The sequence below is a fragment of the Bos taurus genome, chromosome 14 (genome assembly GCF_002263795.3).
Source record: "Bos taurus isolate L1 Dominette 01449 registration number 42190680 breed Hereford chromosome 14, ARS-UCD2.0, whole genome shotgun sequence".
In the NCBI taxonomy this organism is placed as follows: Eukaryota; Metazoa; Chordata; class Mammalia; order Artiodactyla; family Bovidae; genus Bos; species Bos taurus.
In genome coordinates, this window is record NC_037341.1 from 81,574,714 (window position 1) to 81,595,066 (window position 20,353).

Below are 20,353 nucleotides of genomic sequence, written 5' to 3' on the forward strand. Positions count from 1 at the left end.
TTGGTGAAGGGGTTGTGAGGAGATGAAGTCTTGGTCCCTGAGGTCACACCTGTATTCAGTTGTACTCTGATCAGTGTGAAAAAGGCACGTTGGCAAACGATCTGATAATGTGTGTTCTTTACAGGTGAAAATTGGAGAGACCCACACAGATATTGAGCTGAGCGGGTTGTTGCCCAATACGGAATACACAGTCACGGTGTACGCTATGTTTGGAGAAGAAGCCAGTGACCCCGTTACGGGCCAGGAATCGACACGTGAGTGGCCCCGCCATCCGGGTGAAATGCTGTGATAAGAGCCGGAGCCAGCGTGGGGGCCCTGAGCTAGACATGCGGGCTAGGCTGACGCTCCGGGAGCCAACTGTCTGTAACAACTCGTCTAGTTACCTAGGGGAGGAAGGGACGTTCCTTCCCCTTTTGTCATTACTCAGTCACACGGATTCTAGAATTGAACTTGGGCCTCCTCCAGATCAGTGGTCCCCGACCTTTTTGGCACCAGGGATCAGTTTCATGGAAGACAGTTTTTCCGTGGATCAGGAAAAGGGGGTGGTTTCAGGACGGCTGAAGTGTATTACACTTACTGTGTGCTTTATTTCGGATATTACCGCATTGTGATAGCAGCGGGAGAGTCGCACAGCTCCCTGGCGCTCGCCGCTGGCGGCGGGGTTCTGACCGGCCGAGCCTGCAGGCCGTTGACCGGTGAGGTCTCCGTGCGGCCGCCCCGCCGGGCTCACCTGTCCTTGCAGGCGGGCTGGATGCCGTCTCAGCTCCACGTCAGGCCCGCAGGCGTTCGGTTCCCAGAAGGAGAGAAGCTGGACTCCCGCGCGCACGGTCCACGGGAGGGTCTGAGCTCCTCCTGGAGTCGACTGGGCTGCTGGCCTGGCGGAGGCGGGGCACAGGCGGCTGCAGAGAAGGGGACGCCCCGCGGTGGGAGCCCCGCTCTCAGTGACGCCGCAGAGCTGGAGCCGAATGTGGGGGGAAATGTGGGCTTTGGGATCAGAACTTTCAACATGCGAATCCCAGCGAAAGTCACATTGTGGGTGGGTGACAGTGGACAAGTGATGGAGCATTTCTGAGCCTGTAAGGGGAGCAACAGTAATCTCACGGCATGTGGTTGATAGAAGATTAAGTACAGTGATACAGCTGAAAGTAATTAGCGCAGAGTTACTCAATAGTTCTTTCTCCCATATTAAAATTATTATTTTTTTCTAAAAATTTTTGATGTCTTTTGTATCTCAGACTATTATCATTATAATTAGTTTTTTAATTGGGTAAAAATTGTATATAAAAGTGTGAAAGTATTAGTCACTCAGTCATGTGTGACTCTTTGCAATGCCATGGACTGTAGGCCGCCAGGCTCCTCTGTCCATGGGATTCTCTAGGCAAGAATACTGGAGTGGGTTGCCATTTCCTTCTCCGGGGGAATCTTCCCAACCCAGGGATTGAACCTGGGTCTCCTACATTGCAGGTGTATTCTTTAACCATCTGAGCCCCCAGGGAAGCCCCAAAAGTTATACTGGCAAGCCTGATTTCGGTAATATAGTAATAATATTTTTTAGGAATTGTAAATATTTATCTATTTGAAAATATGATAGAGAAAATGCTGCCCTGGCAAGCTCACAATGCTTTGTTGCCTACCATTAAAAATAGGGGTCTCTTTGTGGTGTCTTGAAGAAGACAGGGCAGGGAGATGGGGTGTCTCACATCACTCTGAACCTGGGAGGAAGTGAATAGCATGGAGTCTGCAAGTGCTTCGGTCTTGAAGATTCTACTTGAGAAGCATACAAAGAGATGTGATGATAAGGGAGTTTTCTCCTACAACCGTTTTTTTATTAGCCAAGGCTGTGTTCTCTTCCTCTTCAGAGAAAGACCAATGTAATTAAAACAACAAACAACAAAACTGGCAAAGCCCAAGACAGAAAGAGGAAAAATAAGTCAGAAAGCATCTCATATATCACTTGTGAAAGTCGCTCAGTCGTGTCTGACTCTTTGCGACCCCATGGACTTTATAGTGCATGGAATTCTCCAGGCCAGAATACTGGAGTGGGCAGCCTTTCCCTTCTCCAGGGGGTCTTCACAACTCAGGCATCGAACCTGGGTCTACCTACCACATTGCAGGCAGATTCTTTACCAGCTGAGCCACAAGGGAAGCCCAAGAATGCAGGAGTGAGTAGCCTATCCCTTCTCTAGCGGATCTTCCCGACCCAGGAATCAAACCGGAGTCTCCCTGCACTGCAGGTGGATTCTTTACCCACTGAGCTATCAGGGCAGCCTTAATACATCTCTTGACTTAAGTCCTTTTGAGGACTCTGTTGATTTGGAAGGAAAACTTTCCCAACCACGCATCTCTCTTTTTCACTCAGAATACTTATTTCTTTCTACAGTTTTCCCTCACTATTGAAAAGTAGAGTGTTCCTATGAAACCTTTTGTAAGCTGGAATAACAGAAAGCAAAGAAATAGATTTAGGATACATCTTGCTAATGGATGCACAGAGCAAATCAAGATAAAGCACAGATGCTCAGAAACACAGTTCAAAGCTACGGTTGCCTGATGCTGAGACGCTGAGCATAGTCCCAGGAAGGAGCTTGGCAGGGCCCCTCTTGCTACCTGGGGGCCTGTGGTGCACACTGGCTCGATGATGACTTGCTACAAAGCAAAGGCTGAATGTTGTTTTTGCTTTTTGCATTTTTTTGTAAAAGGAAAAATCCTCCTTAGCTTTCTTTCAGTTAGTGAAGCTTTCGTTTAAGCTTTCATTTAAGGCTACTGAAAGGGCCAAGTGCCTGAAGCAGATTTTCAAAACGCAGATACCTTGTGCTTTTAAAAAGTGTCCATGACTCTTTTCCATTAATAGTTGATTTAAAAAAAGGCCTAAAAAACACTGTCCTGGCTGCCTGAGACTGACGCATCTGCGCATTGCTGCACTGCACTGCCGAGTCTAACTGAACCCTAGACAGTTTAGAGCCAAGTGTGCACGCACGTAGATTCTTACTTGCTTTTGTCTCCTACACGTCCTTTCTGGCTGCTTAGGTAGTGAGAGTCACCAGGTCTCTGGGCTCCTAATTGCCATACAACCAGTCTGCCTTGGATTAATGACAGCGTTGGCCTTTAGGGTGAGGAACCATTGTGCTCTGCGGGACAGCTGACTGTTGTCATGGGTTCTCGCCTTAGGCTAGGCTCTCAAATCTATTGATCGATTGCCTGGGTTATGGATTCCAACTGCTCTCCTGCTTCTACTAACTGTGATCTTGGCCGAGTAACCTCAGATTCATGATCCATGTAATGGGGCTAATTATAACGTTATCCTTGCTGTCTAATGTTAGGATTTAATGTGGTGATGTGTTACATCTCACACCCTTAGAAAGTATGCAGTCAATCTCAACACCTCTGTTTACTATAAACCTGTAAAAGCTCACAAAACTCTCAAAGATTATTGACAAATTCTAACTTGTTGACTCAGAAAGGGATCCTCAAAGAAGTACAAAAAGCCGTGGAATTGGTAGTGAGGATGTACGGAAGTATCAACACCTCTTTATACTGTTAAAGCCACAGTGAAGTGTTTACTTTTATCTAGTCTCACAAAGCCAGTGGGTTTTATCCGGGGCAAGAGTCCTACTCCTTGATTCAAGAGATATTTACTGAAAACTTTACTCTATTGGAGATAAAGATGGGAACAAAGTTAAATCAGATTCTGTAATCCTTTGAGATGACAGTATATTGGAAAAGAGAGAGAACAGACCAATAAATGTGCAGTAAAGACTGAATCAGGGAAGAGACATAGGTAGGACTGAGGCGGAAGGGTTGTTTCATGTAAGGTGATCACGGAAGGCTTCACTGAGAAGGGGAGATACGTTCAGAAAACTGAACCTCAGATGACTCCAGGGTTTTTGACCTGAGCAATGGGAAAAATGGAGTTTTCATTTCCTCAGAAGGACAGGTTGAGAGAGAAGATTGGGAGAGGTGACAGGAATCAGTGATTCAGATTTGGACATGTTGAGTTGGAAATGCTTAATAGACACCCAAGTGGAGAGGACAGATAAGAAACCGTTGCCACATGGAAAATTGTGGATCAGAGGAATAGAGGGACTTCGCCAGGACCAGATAATTTTTGAGTACAATAGCTAAAATTTAATTTCAAGTTTCCTGGTTTTTGATTCATTGGGTTGTTCATTTATATAAGCAGGAAATGATAGCTTTGACTGGAGAAGAAAGACACAGAAAACTCACCTACACTGCGTTTGCTTCTAAGTGTCTGCAATTCATGGCTACTCGTCATTCTCCATCAGGGAAACTTTTTTTCTCTGTTAATTTGTTAATGTTCTCTGTTACAAGTTATTATCTGAGTGAAAATTTTCATATGTCAGTAGTTTAGGAGTCAAAGATGCTGTGTTTTGCGGGTCCTTTTTACATATATGTTATTTAAAATTTCGTTTCTTTTTTATTCCATTTACTGCAAAGTACCCTTAAGCCCACCCAGAAACCTGAGAATCTCCAATATTGGCTCTAACAGTGCTCGGTTAGCCTGGGATGCCACTTCAACAAAGATCAATGGTTATCGAATTATATATAACAACGCTGATGGGACTGAAATCAATGAGGTAAGACTGTGGAATGTGAAGTGTGTTTTTCCAGTGGTTGGGTTTTAGTTTCTTAGGGCTATGAAATCGATCATCCCAAAACACAGTGGCTTGAAACAGTTGCTAGTTATTCATTTTCTCTTGCCATCTTGGTGGGTCAGGAAGTGGATTTGGCTTGAGATAGTAGCCAAACAATGGCTGGAACCAGTGACGTCACAGCGGCTTCCATATCTCTGTCTGGTGCCTGGTCCGGGAAGACTGGACCATCTGGGAGCTGGAACGGCTCTACATTTCAAAGTTGATTGTTTACACGATCCGTTCAGCAAGGGAGCTTTAGGGGAGCCGGACTTTTTAAATGCTGGCTCAGGAGTCCCCAGACATGTCTCCAGAGACACAGAGAGAGTGCTGGATGCCAGCTGTGTCACCTTTGTGAGTTGGCAACAGAAGTCATAGAAATAACACCTCACCTCTGCTAGGAGGAGGATCCACGTCCCTGCATGGTTCAAGGTGGGCGGGAGCACAGAGCCCCCCGAGGGCACGTGGCCTGGGAGACAGATGTTGATGCGGCCATCTTCAGGAAATACAGTCGGCCCCAGGGAGTGCGGGTGAGGAAGTGTGTGCCTTCACAGAAGCAGGAAACTGAAGTGCCAGTGTTTGAAAGACCCTAGTTCAGTTAGCTTGCATTGAAAACCGAATCATTCAAGTTTTGTGTAGGAAGAAACTTTCAACTAATAGAATTTATTGAAACCCATGAAGATACAGTCCTTTGCACTCAGTGACTAATACTCTTCAGAAAGCCTTTCCTTGGAAATACATTTTAGCAGGCTAGATAGCAGTTATTTTTATGTTTTTCCCTTATCTTGGTCCAAGAAGCTAAGACAACAAGGGAAATATGTTGGCTTACATCATTTCTATTTCTTGACCAAGTAAAGCATGTATTTTCATATACAGAGACAAGCTTTTTCCTACAATGAAATCCAAGCAATATTTTGCTGAATGTGCCCTCCTACAGCATATGGAGTAATGAATGGACAAAAACTGCACATTTGCTAACAGTACAGAAATACTGTTCAATATCTTTTATTAAATCCTCATAAATCCTGAGGGCAAATAATTCTGGTGAAGCTGCACTTATTTATGTGCACTTATTATGTGCACTATATTATTATGCACTTATTAAAATGCTTTGCTTTTGAAGATGAGAACCTGGAGTAGTAAAAAGAAAGAAATGAAAAGCGGCGAGCTATCAGTGTCTCTTTGTTATCAGTGACAAGTAAACTGCTTTCCCAAGGGCTGCAAATTCAGCTGTGCAGGAAGCTTACGCGGATCATGTGAATGAGTGCAGAAACTGCTGCGTCTGCAAAGAAATAGTCTCGCCTGTTTTTCCTGAAACACGAGGCTCCCTTAGGTTGTGTATCATGTTCCCATTTGGGGGCCCTGCACGTGGCAGAAATTCTCACCGAGAGACTGATGACCAGTGACAACAGACCGTGGGTGACAGTAACAGGGTGCCTGGTGGGCACCGCGTTGCTGGGGAGTGTGTACATATTCACCAAAACCCCATGGGCAGAGGAGCCTGGTGGGCTGCAGTCCACGGGGTCTCGAAGAGTCGGACACGACTGAGCGATTTTACTTTCCCTCTTCACTTTCATGCATTGGAGAAGGAAATGGCAACCCACTCCAGTGTTCTTGCCTGGAGAATCCCAGGGACGGGGGAGCCTGGTGGGCTGCTGTCTATGGGGTCGCACAGAGTCGGACACGACTGAAGCGACTTAGCAGCAGCAGCAGCAGCATCAAGAGGCAGCCACTGTTAGCTCCTGTAGGGTGTTGCTGCACAGAAATCTGCAGGGGCTGCCAGATCTTGTTCCCCTTGACTATGTGACCAGGGATTTCTTTTTATGTGAAATTTTAAAATGGTGACTCATCAAACAACCAAAATAACATAACCATATTCATTAATATTTGTTCACTTCAAAGCATTCTGATTTGGAAATAATTTTTCATGAACCAAAAATGAACTGTCATATGTGTGAATATATGAACTATATAATTATACATTTTTGTTGAGTGTAATTGACAGGTAATGTTATATTAGCCTCAGGTGTATGACATGATGGCTCAGTATTTGTGAAATGGCCATAAAAGTTCTAGTCAACATACATTTTTCCATTAAAAAATTACAGTTGTGTTCATTGAGAAATACATGTGTTTTTTTTGCAGTGTTTTTCCTTGGGGACTGCCTCTGGTGCTTGCTATTTCTAATTTGTATTGTGCTGGGAAATTAGAAAACTATGTTTGATAGAACTGAATTTAGAATATGAGTAAATAGACCATGCATAAAAATCTGAGAACATCTTTTCTGAATGAAGTGAATAAGTAATGTGTGGCTTTTGTAACATTTCTATGTTGACTGATAGGTTTTTTGGGGTTTTTTTTGGTGTTTGTGTTCTTAATTCTTAGTTTCTATTTATGCATCTGAGACTGAAGGTTGCTGGACAACTGTCTTATATGAGTCAAATACTACTTTACCTAGTTTTGGAATATATGATTTTAAGGGTGAATATCCCCACCATATTTTGCTTTACTGCTATTCATTTAAACTTTTATTTAAAGATAATGCTGCGATTGGATTGTTAGGAAATTCCCAAAATATCTTGGAATGAACTTTAAAACGTCCCAACTAAAACCTGCCTGCTACATGATGTGTGATTGATTGTAGAAGCTTTGTTTTCAACTCAGTCCATATTTTCCTGCTTCACTTCCTCTTCCACCTCCCCTCCTTCGCTTACTTTTCCTTCTCTCTGTCTTTTCTGCATTACCTCTCTCCCTAACTTTCTGGAGTCCAAAGAAGAAAAATAGAACAGAGCATTTAAACAAACGTTGATGGCGATGGTGATGATAATGGTGATGGTGTGGTGATGATGGCAGCTAACACACGTTGAGTGCTTATCCTGAGTCAGGCTCTGAGATTTTTACAGAGAGCACTTTGTGCAATTTTTATAGAAAAAGTGTTGCCAAAGCCTGACCTGTCAAACTGAAGAAGAAGCCGTCTCAGATAGCACGCCCTGCGAACAGCTTTGGGGAAGCGGGCAAGCATGATGGTGCCCTTTCGGTTTTCTAATGAGAGGCCGCAGGCCCTGGACTCTTGGAGACGGGCCCGGTTTCCGACACAGTGACTCAGCAGCAGAGCCCAGAGCAGAGCCCAGTCCCTGGGTCCTCATCAAGGACTCTCTTCATCCCTCCTGGAAAAGGCTGAAGTTTTTAGTTAGACTGAAAAATTATTCTCAGAAATAGTTGTGTAACAATGAGATCATAGTTATTTGTTACCATTTTCCCAAATTCTTCGCCTACATCTTAAAAGTGCTCCAAATAAAAGCAGTTCCAGAACTTAGTCTGAAGCATATTATGAGAACAAGTGGAAATGACTGACACCTCAAAGTTCTCACTTGATGAAATAAAATGATCAACAATCAATGCATGAAGCAGTCTGTTCAGCATCAAATAAAAAGCTTTTAATAAGTAAAACCAGATCTTTTCAATAGATGTATCTGTTGAAAAAAATAGGTAAATGTATATATATATATATATTCAATATATAATGCTGAAATACATATACTTTTACATATATATGTACTTATATAGAAGTATATCAAGACCTAAGTATCCATTCCAGTTAATAGTTTTATGACTCCAGGAAGGTTAATGAAGTCTTTGGGTCTCAGGTTCCTTGTTTGTAAAACAGTCATTATATGCCTAGTGAGAGGGAGGAGGAGGCAAAGTAAAGCAATGAACGTGAGGCCCCCGACATAGTGTGAGTGCCCAGTAAACCTTAGCCAGTATGGTTAAAACAGCAGAAAGCAATAGGTGAGTATAGTTTAGAAGAGCAACTTGAACTCATATTTTAAGTATGGATCTGTCTTTCCTGTGAGTTTAAATAATGGAGCCCAACTGTAACTGGTATTTACAACCAGAGAATTTGGAGTGTGAAGCGCTTATGTTTTAAGTCTTAGGAACTGGCTGACTTTCCCTCGGGCAAGTTCCTTAACTTTTTGGAGTCTCATTTTCCCCATCTTCCGATTAGGAGTGAGATTAGCTACCTTATAAGGCTGTGGTGAGGAGGAAGTACAACCGAGGCACGTACAGCGTGCGGACCAGAGGAAACGCTAAATGCTAAGAATCACCCACAGTATTATCAGGCCTAGATTCAGAAGAGACAATACTTGTTTTCAGTTAACTCTGGCTCTGTAGCCAGTGCCCTGGCTGAAAATGACAGCTCACGATTGTGTAACTTGGGCAGGCTCAGCAGGTCCGCTGGTCTCTGCTCCTTGTGGTGTCAGCTAAGGTAACTCCTGCGTTCATCTGGGAGCCCGGCTGGGCTGGGACTTCCAAGATGACTTCACTCCCATGTCTGGGGTGGCTGAGAAGGTTGGGCTTGGCTGTTCCTCTTTAGCAGCGTGGCGCAGAGTTCCAAAGTCATGAAGAGGGAAGCTCGTTTCCCCAGGGCTGGCAATCTTTCTTTATGATCTGCAGTCAGTTCCTTTGAGATGCCTACAGTCTCTGTGTTAACTGTTTGTTCAGATGAGCCCTTCGTGTAATCTCTTATAAAATGGATTTTTTGTGCCTATGTCTCAATTTCCATTTACTTATTCTATTCACTCAATATATTTATATATAATTATATATATATATATAATTCAATATACAATATTAAAAAAGCTAAACAAGATCCTGCCCTCAAGAGGCTTACACGCTATGTTGGAAATAGTATCTTGTACTTAGGAAATAAAATGATTCCACGCTGGGATTGGCGCCAGGGAGGAAACAAGCATGCTCCCTGTTAGGGAGGCCAGCGGTTAGGACTCTGTGCTGAACTGCAGGGTCCATGCCTGATGCGGAGTGAAGATCCTGCAAGCCACAGAATGTGGTCAAAAACAAGAAAGGAGAAGATATATAAAAAGGATAGTGTTAAAGAATCATCCTACTGAGACCGCTGGAGAGATGAACACCTCCCTACCAGGAGATGAAATATAAGCACAACCCTAATGTTGGTGGCGAAGGGCTTATTTTGAAAACAGCCCAGGAAATAGGGTCCCAGACAGAATGAACTGCATCTGCACAGGTCCTGAGGTGGGAAAACTTGGATAGAAGGTTGTTGTGGCTGATCAGGGATTTCTCTTCTTATGTGAAACTTGCCAATTAAAAAATGTGGGCTCATTGAACAATTTAAATAACACAGCAGCTGTGCTCACCTCCACCTGCATGCTTGTTCATCTGTATAACTCCTGTAGAGGCTATCATACATGACTGGCTCCTCCTCGAAAAGCTGGCTGTAATCATTGTGCACTTTGCATTAGCATTGCAAAACCGTGTGTACTTCACTTACTATAGCTGTAGTGAATGGAAATAATATTGGTTGCAACAACATCTTAAAAATTAACTGATAGGTATTTTACTTAACTGGAAAAGGTCAGTTTTCATTCCAATTCCAAAGAAAGGCAATGCCAAAGAATGTTCAGACTACTGCACAATTGCACTCATCTCACACACTGGCAAAGTAATGCTCAAAATTCTCCAAGCCCAGGCTTCAACAGTACATGAACTGTGAACTTCCAGATGTTCAAGCTGGATTTAGAAAAGGCAGAGGAACCAGAGATCAAACTGCCAACATCCGTTGAATCATTGAAAAAGCAAGAGAGTTCCAGAAAAACATCAACTTCTGCTTTATTGATTACACCAAAGCCTTTGACTGTGTGGATCACAACAAATTGTGGAAAATTCTTCAAGAGATGAGAATATCAGACCACCTTACCTGCCTCCTGAGAAACCTGTATGCAGGTCAAGAAGCAGCAATTAGAACTGGACATGGAACAACAGACTGGTTCTAAATTGGGAAAGGAGTATGTCAAGGCTGTATATTGTCACCCTGCTTATTTAACTTCTATGCAGAGTACATCATGAGAAATGCTGGGCTGTATGAAGCACAAGCTGGAATCAAGATTGCCAGGAGAAATATCAATAACCTCAGATATGCAGTTGGCACTACCCTTATGGCAGAAAGTGAAGAAGAACTAAAGAGCCTCTTGATGAAAGTGAAAGAGGAGAGTGAAAAACTCAACATTCAAAAACCTAAGATTGTGGCATCCAGTGCCATCACTTCATGGGAAATAGATGGGGAAGCAACGGAAACAGTGACAGACTTTATATTTTGGGGCTCCAAAATCACTGCAGATGGTGACCACAGCTATGAATTAAAAGGCACTTGCTTCTTGAAAGAAAAGCTATGACCAATGTAGACAGCATATTAAAAAGCAGAGACATTACTTCTCCAACAAGATCCATCCAGTTAAAGCTATGGTTTTCCAGTGGTCATGTATGGATGTGAGAGTTGGACCACAAAGAAAGCTGAGAACTGAAGAACTGATGCTTTTGAACTGTGGTGTTGGAGAAGACTCTTGAGAGTCCCTTGGACTGCAAGGAGATCCACGCAGTCCATTCTAAAAGAAATCAGTCCTGAATATTCACTGGACGGACTGATGCTGAAGCTGAAACTCCAATACTTTGTCCACCTAATGCGAAGAGCTGACTCATTTGAAAAGACCCTGATGCTGGGAAAGATTGAAGGTGGGAGAAGGGGACGCCAGAAGACGAGATGGCTGGATGGCATCAGCGACGCAATAGACATGGGTTTGAGTAAACTCCAGGAGTTGGTGATGGACAGGGAGGCCTGGTGTGCTGCAGTCTATGGGTCTCAAAGAGTCAGACACAACTGAGCAACTGAACTGAACTGATTTTATTTAAGGATATGAGATCAGAAATGTGAATATATAAATTCACTATCTCTTTTTTTAATGGAAGTAGAGTTGACTTACAGTGTTGTGGCTGCACAGCAAGTTGATTCGGTTACACACGTAGATGGATGGCTTCTTCTTTGTATCTTTTTCCATTGTGGTTTATGATTCAGCATCTCCTTTGTAGCACTTAGACTACTCGTGCCGTCAGCCGGGTGGCCAGCAGCCTGGACCGCATCTGACAGGCTGTTATGACCTCTCTCTTGCAGGTTGAAGTCGACCCTGTTACTACGTTCCCTCTGAAGGGCTTGACGCCCCTCACCGAATACACTGTTACCATTCTCTCCATCTATGACGAGGGCCAGTCCGAACCTCTGACTGGAGTTTTTACCACAGGTCAGTCTTACTATGGTTCGAAAAGTTTCCAGGAGTAGCTGTGTGGAAACCAGAAGCTGGAGAGCTTCTTCAAGGGTGATTTTGAGGAGATTGCGTTTTAGATATTTATGCATTGGCTGCATCAGATCTTGGTTGCGGCATGGGGGTCTTCAGTTGCAGCACACGCAGCCTCAGTTGCTTCCTGTGGGGTCTAGTTCCCTGACCGGGGATGGAACTCTGGCCCCCTGTATGCAGAGCGCAGAGTCTCACTGCGTGGCCGTGAGGGAAGTCCCCCCAAGAGATTGCATTTTAATTTTTATTTAGTTTATACTATTATTACCCAGTGGGTGGTATTAGCCGAGTAGAATGCCTACTGGTTAAGTATTTTCTCTTAAGGCAAAGAGCGACAGACGTCTGAGTTCAAAGGTCTTTGCTAAATAAAAGTCTGCACCGTTTTCTTCCTAATCTCACGCTGTTTCTTTTGTTCTAGTGACATAAAATTTTCACATTTCTTCCACTGATATGTGTGTATATTAATTGAACTTCCAAAATTACAGCTCTTCAACAGGTTTTGTTTGGCCTACAAAAATGACAGGTACATGCCATTTAACCTAATGCATCAGTCTGTAGCCAATTAGGTATTTTCATGCTGCTTGGCAATAGTCATACAAAAATATGGCATATTTTAAATACTAAAATAAAAAATAAAGCACGAATGCACTATTTTTCTTTTCTGTATATACCCTGTAGTCATTCAATAAATGTAACTTTTTTTTTTTGCCTCTTGGTGGAAAAATTCTGTTGTTTGCTTTCCAGGCTTTATTAATTGCACTTGGAAACAAATTTAGTGCTGTACTAAGAGAAGGTAATTTGGAAAGAGATAAGAAATAAAGGGGATTGTGAAATAATGTTCACAGAGAAGAGTTCAGTGATTTTGAAAAATCTCCCAAAGGCTAACTCTAGTTGGAATTCTCATGATATCCTGTCAAAGAGTTTTAAAACCTCTGATTTCAAATAATAAAAATCAATGAGTTACAATTCACTTTGGGTGTAATTAGATGTTATGGTCTTTGTTGCGTATCCCAGAGGCGTGTAAACAGTGTAATAGTGGATGTCTGATAAATGATATTTCAATTTGATGGCAGCCATATGTACAAAATTAGAAGGATGAATGTTCTTCTCTGGATTTAACTTATTACTAAAGAGTGATTCAGGCATGAGAGGTGATAAAGCTAGAAGTGACATTTCTCAGGCTTCTAAGGCATCATTTTATTAATTTCTTCAAAATACTTGGAAAAGTGTAACTTTGTAAAATAACAAATGTGGCACTCTGATTTTTTTATAATTAATGAAAAAAGCCAAATAGAGACTCCAAGAGTTCTGGAAAGTACTAAAAAACTGTAAAAGTCTGCTGTGTCTCCGGTCTCCCTAACTTACACTGTGGGTAAACGCTGGACACAGGAACTCGAGCCCACACTGGACTGATTGGCGCTTGCTTTCCCCGCTTCCACGTGCTTTCCTGAAACAAGGGATTCGCCAGAGCCTTTTCTACCTGGGGCCCCTGGTGGGCTGCTTGAGTTACGGGTCTCTTGCCGTCTCTGTTCCCTAACAGAATCTCCCCGCTTGGCTTACAGAGGAAGTTCCAGCCCAGCAGTACTTGGAAATTGATGAGGTGACGCCAGACAGCTTTCGAGTGAGCTGGCACCCGCTGTCGGCGGACGAGGGGCAGCACAAGCTGATGTGGATCCCAGTCTACGGGGGCAGCACCGAAGAAGTGAGTGGTCTGAGGTCGAAAAGTACTCCAGAGCGTCTTATCTGGCTTCCCTGGTAGCTCAGCGGTAAAGAATCCGCCTGCAGTGCGGGAAACGCGGGGTCGATCCCTGGGTCAGAAATATCCCCCAGAGAAGGAAATGGCAACCCACTCCAGCATTCTTTTCTGGGAAATCCCATGGACCGAGGAGCCTGGTGGCTACAGTCCACAGGGTCACAAAGAGTCGGACACAACTTACTGACTAAATAGCAACAGCAACAATTTTATTAGGAAGCGAATGCCCAGTGCTGGCATTTGAGTTGGTTTTTGTATTAAAATACATTGAGAATCCCAGAAGGACTCAATACTTTGCATGACCTGGAGTTTTATAAATGTCAAATCATATGATTTTTCTAAGATCAAAACGCATTTTTTTTAGGGCTTTAGTTATGAGTGTTACATATTTCCAGTATCTTTGATTTTCATAAATGACACTTAATAAAACTTCTGAAATGCTGCTTTTGCAATATTAATCATTCCTTTGCTGAGAGAATTGAAAGGAAAAAAGGCTCTGGTTTGACTTTAAAATTGAACTCAGTGGCCCTGGAGTTCCTTATGCTTAGTTATTTTTTGCTTACACTTGGGATAGCATCTTTGCTTTTTATTATTTTTTCTTAACTTTCTCTTCTGTTATTCAAGTAAACCTGGTTGCTAAGGACCAAATACCTTTCAGGTTGTCCTTCAAGAAGACCAAGACTCATATGTTATCGAAGGCCTGGAGCCTGGCACTGAGTATGAAGTCTCCCTGCTGGCTGTACTGGACGATGGGAGTGAGAGTGAGGTTGTGACTGCTGTTGGGACCACACGTAAGTCTTAGTCAGGCCACGGTGAACTTCACCAGCTCCCACCATTTATTCTGACACCCTTTTCACCCTCCTGGGTTCCCTGCCCGTCAGCCTTACTCCTGGCTTCAGAAACTTTGTCCCTAGAATCCTTCACACATCTTCACCTTTAATGAAATCAGTGTGCAGAGCACCTTAGACTCTTGGTCTGTCTTCATCTAAAGGCAGGGACCGTATCTGTATTGTGCACCATTACATCCCCAACACTTAACACAATTCGTGGCATATTTTAACTGTGCAATGAATACTTGTTGAATGGAGGAGTGGGTGAATGGATGGAAGAATAAATGGATGGATGGATGGATGAAATAATTTATAACTGAATAAATGAGCAAATCAGATAAATGTAGGGCAGAAGTGTCTAGGAGTTTCTGGAAAATCCCAAGTTGATCTTGGTTCCAAGGATCTTGCACAAAATTCGCTTGCTGATTCATTCATCCCTTCATTTTTTAAATATGAGGTAATAACCACACGTTGTCTTTGATTGGGTTCCCTGGAGCCAGATTCTGAAATAGAAAATTGCATCCAGAAGGTTTGTTGAGAGTGTAGTCGGGAGATGCGTCTGTAAAGAAACAAGGATGAAAGGATAGGGAACAGGGAAAGGCTAAAACCGAGCCCTCAGGATATTGTTAGAAATTCTGCACCTGGCGTGGCCCTTCTGAGTGCTCCCTAATTGAGTCAAAGGGCTGGGTCTTTGTACTCCATGTCATTGGAGGTAGCCCATCCCCTGGCAGAGTCTGCAGTCTCAGACAAGGCAAGTCCCAGGGGTCTGAGCCAGTATTCTAGAAGCTGCTGGATGAGCATGTTGACCTCAATAGCCCTTCTATCCTCTGGTTGCCCAGTGTGGATACAGAAATAGCAGATGCGCTTCTTATTGTCTGCCTTGCTGCTCCTGCTTGGCAGCCCCTTTACAGCTGCTTGATTTCCTTTAATCATCATGATTATGCCCCATTTCAAAGTGGATTTCACATTTTATAGATGTAATTTTCAATATGATGGCAGGTGTCTGTGATTAGAAACTTCTTCAGGTTATAGTTTCCTTGTCTGCCTTTTCTTTGAAAACTCTAAAATGCTATACACAAATATATAGAGTTATCATCATTAGAGAAGTTTAAAGTCATGAATACTTTTTTAGTTGACAGTTTTTGGACAGAACCACCTACGACCGAAGAAGCCCCTACCAGACCTGTGACATCAGGTAAGAGCAAACAGAAGCCCAAGTACCCGTAAGAAGAAGAGTTTGTTCTAAGCAGAAGTTACGTTATCCCAGTTTTATCTGATTTATATTATTGTTAGGAACGGGGCATGCAGGGTCAAATTTCACTCCTGTTAGAACTGTCCACCTCTTATCCTTGAGTGCTGATCGGTCTTCCAGTCTACTCATCGTTCTCTCTGTTTCCTGTCTTCATTTGGATTTCCATCTAATCGTTTAGAGGATGTTAGCGTGAGCAGCCCCAAGCAGTCTCTGCTCTGCTTTTGAGCTCAGTAACTCCTCCTGATGCTGTCTGTTGAGGATTGTTCCCGGGGGTGACTGAGACCTGGCTGTGTACGGTCTTACATCAGTTATTTCCTCTCTCAATCTAACTTCCCCTCCGTCACCATACAGCACCCAACTAGCTGTCGGAGTCAGCTAGATAGAAGCCTGATGAGGTTTATTTCCCGACTTAAAACGTTTCAGTGGATCTCCGTTATCATCCACGTATCCATCGTTCACGGATTCGCTCTTCAATTCACCTTTTTACTGAGCCCTTCCTTACGCTCGCAATCTCTTTCCATAACCCCCGGAATGCTTCCTGGTGAGCGCCTGTTTCTCTTCCTGCCTTCAACCGTAACGGGGTTTTTCGCGCTTTCCCGGTACCCTCCTGTCGTCTAGAGCGCCTCGTCCTGAAGGGGAGGCGCTGCGCTCTGCACCCACACCCCGGTCCCCTCCCGCAGTCTTGCCCAGGAAGGTCCTTCGTCTGCCTCCTCTGGGACGCGTCACTATTTCTGTCGCGTGTTAAGCATTTGTGTCTTAAAGGCCTGACACCGTCTAACATACAGGAAAAGTTCAGTGAGTGAGTGCTGAATGGCAGTAAGTGAATGAAGAGAGGAGTCAGTGGAGGTGGAGAGATTGGAAGGGAGTTAGCACGAGAGGGAGAAGAGGAGATGGGACAAATGAGAGCCGCCGCTGTGGGAGACGAGAGGAGACGGTCAGAGAGCGCAGGTGGAGGCGGAGACCCCAGAGGAGGGTAGCGTCCACGCGGGCTGAGCGCAGATGGAGGCGGAGAGACCCGGAGGAAGGGTAGTGTCCCCACCGGCTGAGCGCAGATGGCGGCGGAGAGACCCCGGAGGAAGGGTAGCGTCCACGCGGGCTGAGCGCAGATGGCGGCGGAGAGACCCCGGAGGAAGGGTAGCGTCCACTCAGGCTGAGCTCAGGTGGAGGCGGACAGACCCCGGAGGAAGGGTAGCGTCCACGCGGACTGAGCGCAGGTGGAGGCGCAGAGACCCAGAGGAAGGGTAGCGTCCACGCGGGCTGAGCGCAGATGGAGGCGCAGAGACCCGGAGGAAGGGTAGTGTCCCCACCGGCTGAGGGCAGATGGCGGCGGAGAGACCCGGAGGAAGGTAGTGTCCACGTGGGCTGAGCGCAGATGGAGGCGGAGAGATCCAGAGGAAGGTAGCATCCCCGCGGGCTGCGTGGATCGAGGCCGCCGCGGTGGGAGACGTGTGCTTTGAGTGACGGGTGTTAACACGAGGAACGGCCCGGGAGCGTTCCTGGGGTCCAGGGTTGAAGACTCTGTCTCCCAGGGCAGGGTGTGGGTTTGAGTCCTGGTTGGAGAACTAAGGCCCACATGCTGCGGCCAACATTGTTTAAGAAATCTAGCAATAAAAAGAGAAACAGGTGAGTGGGTGACAGGTGTGTGTGTCGGATGCTGCCTTGCACACCGAGCTCGGCCATGTGGGACCCTCGCCCTGCTTCTCCCGCGCAGACTGACGAGAGTTCTCACTGTCGTGCCCCGCTCGGGGCTCCCCTTTTCGTTATCGAGACTGAGAGCTGCTCCCCGGTTCCCTTTACCAGTGTACACAAAGCGTGGGGGTTTTGAGGGGTCCACGGACTCACCTTGAAAGCATCTTTTAAACCCATTTTTATTTGCTGTTAATCGGGGTCCTAGCTCCCGGTTAACCACTGAAGCTGAGCAGTTCTTGTTTCGCCTGGGTCTGCATAACAGAGATACAATAAATGATGCTTGTTGCCATGTCCACAGATCACCTCTGTAGCTCATTTTGGAATAAGATGGATAAAAAGTTCTTTAAATCCCTGGTTGTGTCTATTCCAGTTTTCCGCACCGGAATCAGGAACCTGGTGGTAGATGCTGAGACCACTTCTAGCCTGCGGGTAGCCTGGGACATTTCAGACAGCAGTGTACAGCAGTTCAGGGTGACCTACCTGACTGCTCAAGGGGACCCAGCGGAAGAAGTGCTAGGGACGGTGTGTATCAACAGAGCTGATGAGCCCCTCTGCGTCTCCTGACTAACCAGGCCAGCGCGCTGTGAATGCAAGCTTTACGCTCATTTCTTCATCTCTCTGGAAACTAATGTTTTTGTTTGACCCACACTTGATGACTTTTCTCTCTCTGAAACTGACCATCTTTGTAACCTGCTCTAAATAGATAAAGCATCTGAACCTTCTTTACCCCTTTGCTTCTGTTGCCTTGACAACTTGCTAGAGCACAAAAATTGGATCATAAATAGTCCATTATACACTTGTCTCTGTGCATGTGTGTGCATACTTCTGATATATAAACTTTTAATATATAAACATATATATACACACATATATAATTTTTGATGGTGAGAATCTGATTAAAAGGTTCAGCAAAACATAGCTCAAAGGTCTTCTTATGTAGTTGTAGTGTTCCTAATAAAATGCCCTCCATTAACAATTGGTTGTATTTTTCCCTGACACTGACTCTGTTTGAGCAGGTTTATAGTCATTTCTAATGTATTCTTAATCATGAGTGTCTTCATGAGGGATTTAGATTTTTGTGTGTTTTCTTTGTTTCATCTCTGTTTTTTTTTTCTCTGTTGAAAACCTGGGTACCCTCTTTTTTAATTAAGAAATGAAGTGTTTTCGTTTTTAAAATTTAAAAAATCATATAATTTTTAAAGGTTACTTTCCATTTAGTTAGTACACAATATTGGCTACATTCCTGTGTTGTACACTATATCCTTGAGCCTGTCTTAAAAGCATGAGCAACATCATTATCCTTTCTTTCTCTCTTCCTCACTTATAAAGCCTTTGATGGCAAATTATTGTATTTTTATGATACATAAACAATTGTTGGAGCTCCAGATTCTTTCAGGAAAGTCCTTAATTTCGGGCTGATGGATGAATTGCCGTAAAACACAGTGATAACACAGTGGGCAATAAGCAGGTCCACTGTGAATGACCAGAAGGTCCATGGAATTGGTCTGGGGGCAGTTTTGGAAAGTTAATGGACGCTTGAATAAAACAGGTTGAGTTATAAATTCACTCAGATTATAGATTTCAAATGATCCATGATTGGAACATACCAAAAAGCTAAAATTGTGCTTAACCATGGCAACTGAAGACATAATTTGGATGTTTCATTTTTTCCTGTTATTGTCCTCATATTTTAATCTAGTCCCTAAAATGAAGCCCATAAAAACTTCCCAGAGTGAGAGCTTTGTTTTTTGGTTTTTGTTTCTACTCTTTCCAAGAAACACATTAAGCTTCTTGCTAAATATTCCCACTAATTTGGAATGAGTAACAGTTTAATCTTGTGTGTGCACTTGCAAGCCATACAAGGTAAAATAATAATAATATTTACTTTGGATCGTCTCTAGATAATTTTCCCTTTGCTAGTTTCTTTCATTTCACACTGTTTATTTTGAAACACTTGGACACCTAGATGAAGGAAAAAAAGATCAAATGTCTTCAACACATATGTGCCCCAGTTAAACAAACGTGTAATAAAATGAAAAATATTTGATAAAATGTGATGGTAATTATTTACTGTGCAGAAGTGTGTTTGCTATGCAAAAGAAAGTATTTTAGAATTTTTTAACTATCAAGACCCTTTGGTGAATTCCAATGAAATTGAATTTGTGCACTCTTTATTTACAGACATATTTTCTGGGACTCTACTGGGGAGTAATTGAGAATTTATATCTGTGTTTTATGAAACATTACTGCTATATAAATGTAATATATTATTGGAGACAGGAAGTGTGTGCATTTAGATTATAAAACAAAGGTATGTCAGGCACTTGAACTATATTATTAATAGCTCCCACCTACCAAATGAATATCTTAAATATTTTCTTTTTTTAAATTTTTTAAAGTATAATTGATTTACAGTGTTGTGTGGGTTTTTGCTCTGCCGCAGAGTGATTCAGTCACACACACACACACTCTTTTCGTCATGGTTTATCCCCCCTGTGCTGTACAGAGGGACCTTGTTTATCCATCTTGTATGTGACAGCTTACTGTCACATGAGGCTAACTCCAGCCTCAGCTCGACCCCTCCCTCAACCCTGCCCGCTGACAACCACAAGGTCTGTTCTCTGCGTCTGTGAGACTGTTCACGTTAGGTGAGTAAGTCCAGCCAAATGAATGATTAAAATAATGAGGCTGACAGGGAAAGACAGAGGGCTTAAACATGTTACAAATGTGGGAAAGGAAATGTGTCCGGATAGGAGAAACGCCTCTTACCATCTTTCCAAATCTTCTTTAGCTATAAAACCTTATTAAATTTATCCAAGGAAATGCCAAGATAAAGTACCAAAGTTGGAGAATAGTATAGATCTATGGTAAACCAAATTCAAGCTTTAATATATATAAAACAAGGGGAATTAACTTTACTTTTCCAATTGAGGTTAAGTGAAATATTTCTATATTTTCTAAGCATAATCAACTCTACGAAATATTCCCAATAAAAAGCTTTCAAACCCTTAGAAAGTAAAACT

The 20,353-nt window shown here is 43.5% G+C and overlaps 1 protein-coding gene across 10 annotated transcripts in view; it reads left to right on the forward strand.

Moving 5' to 3' along the window:
- The window catches only part of COL14A1 (collagen type XIV alpha 1 chain), a 232,915-nt gene that overhangs the window by 77,259 nt on the left and 135,303 nt on the right, over nt 1-20,353 (forward strand). For all 10 annotated transcript variants that reach the window (XR_003038138.2, XR_001501879.2, XR_003038139.2 and 7 more), the window contains exons 13-19: nt 125-254; nt 4,453-4,592; nt 11,629-11,755; nt 13,369-13,508; nt 14,218-14,350; nt 15,522-15,584; nt 17,701-17,852. Coding sequence is in view for 6 of the 10 variants with exons in the window: in XM_059874511.1 (XP_059730494.1) it covers nt 125-254; nt 4,453-4,592; nt 11,629-11,755; nt 13,369-13,508; nt 14,218-14,350; nt 15,522-15,584; nt 17,701-17,852 (885 nt within the window). In the remaining 4 variants the exon portion in view is untranslated. The remainder of the gene's footprint in view (nt 1-124; nt 255-4,452; nt 4,593-11,628; nt 11,756-13,368; nt 13,509-14,217; nt 14,351-15,521; nt 15,585-17,700; nt 17,853-20,353) is intronic.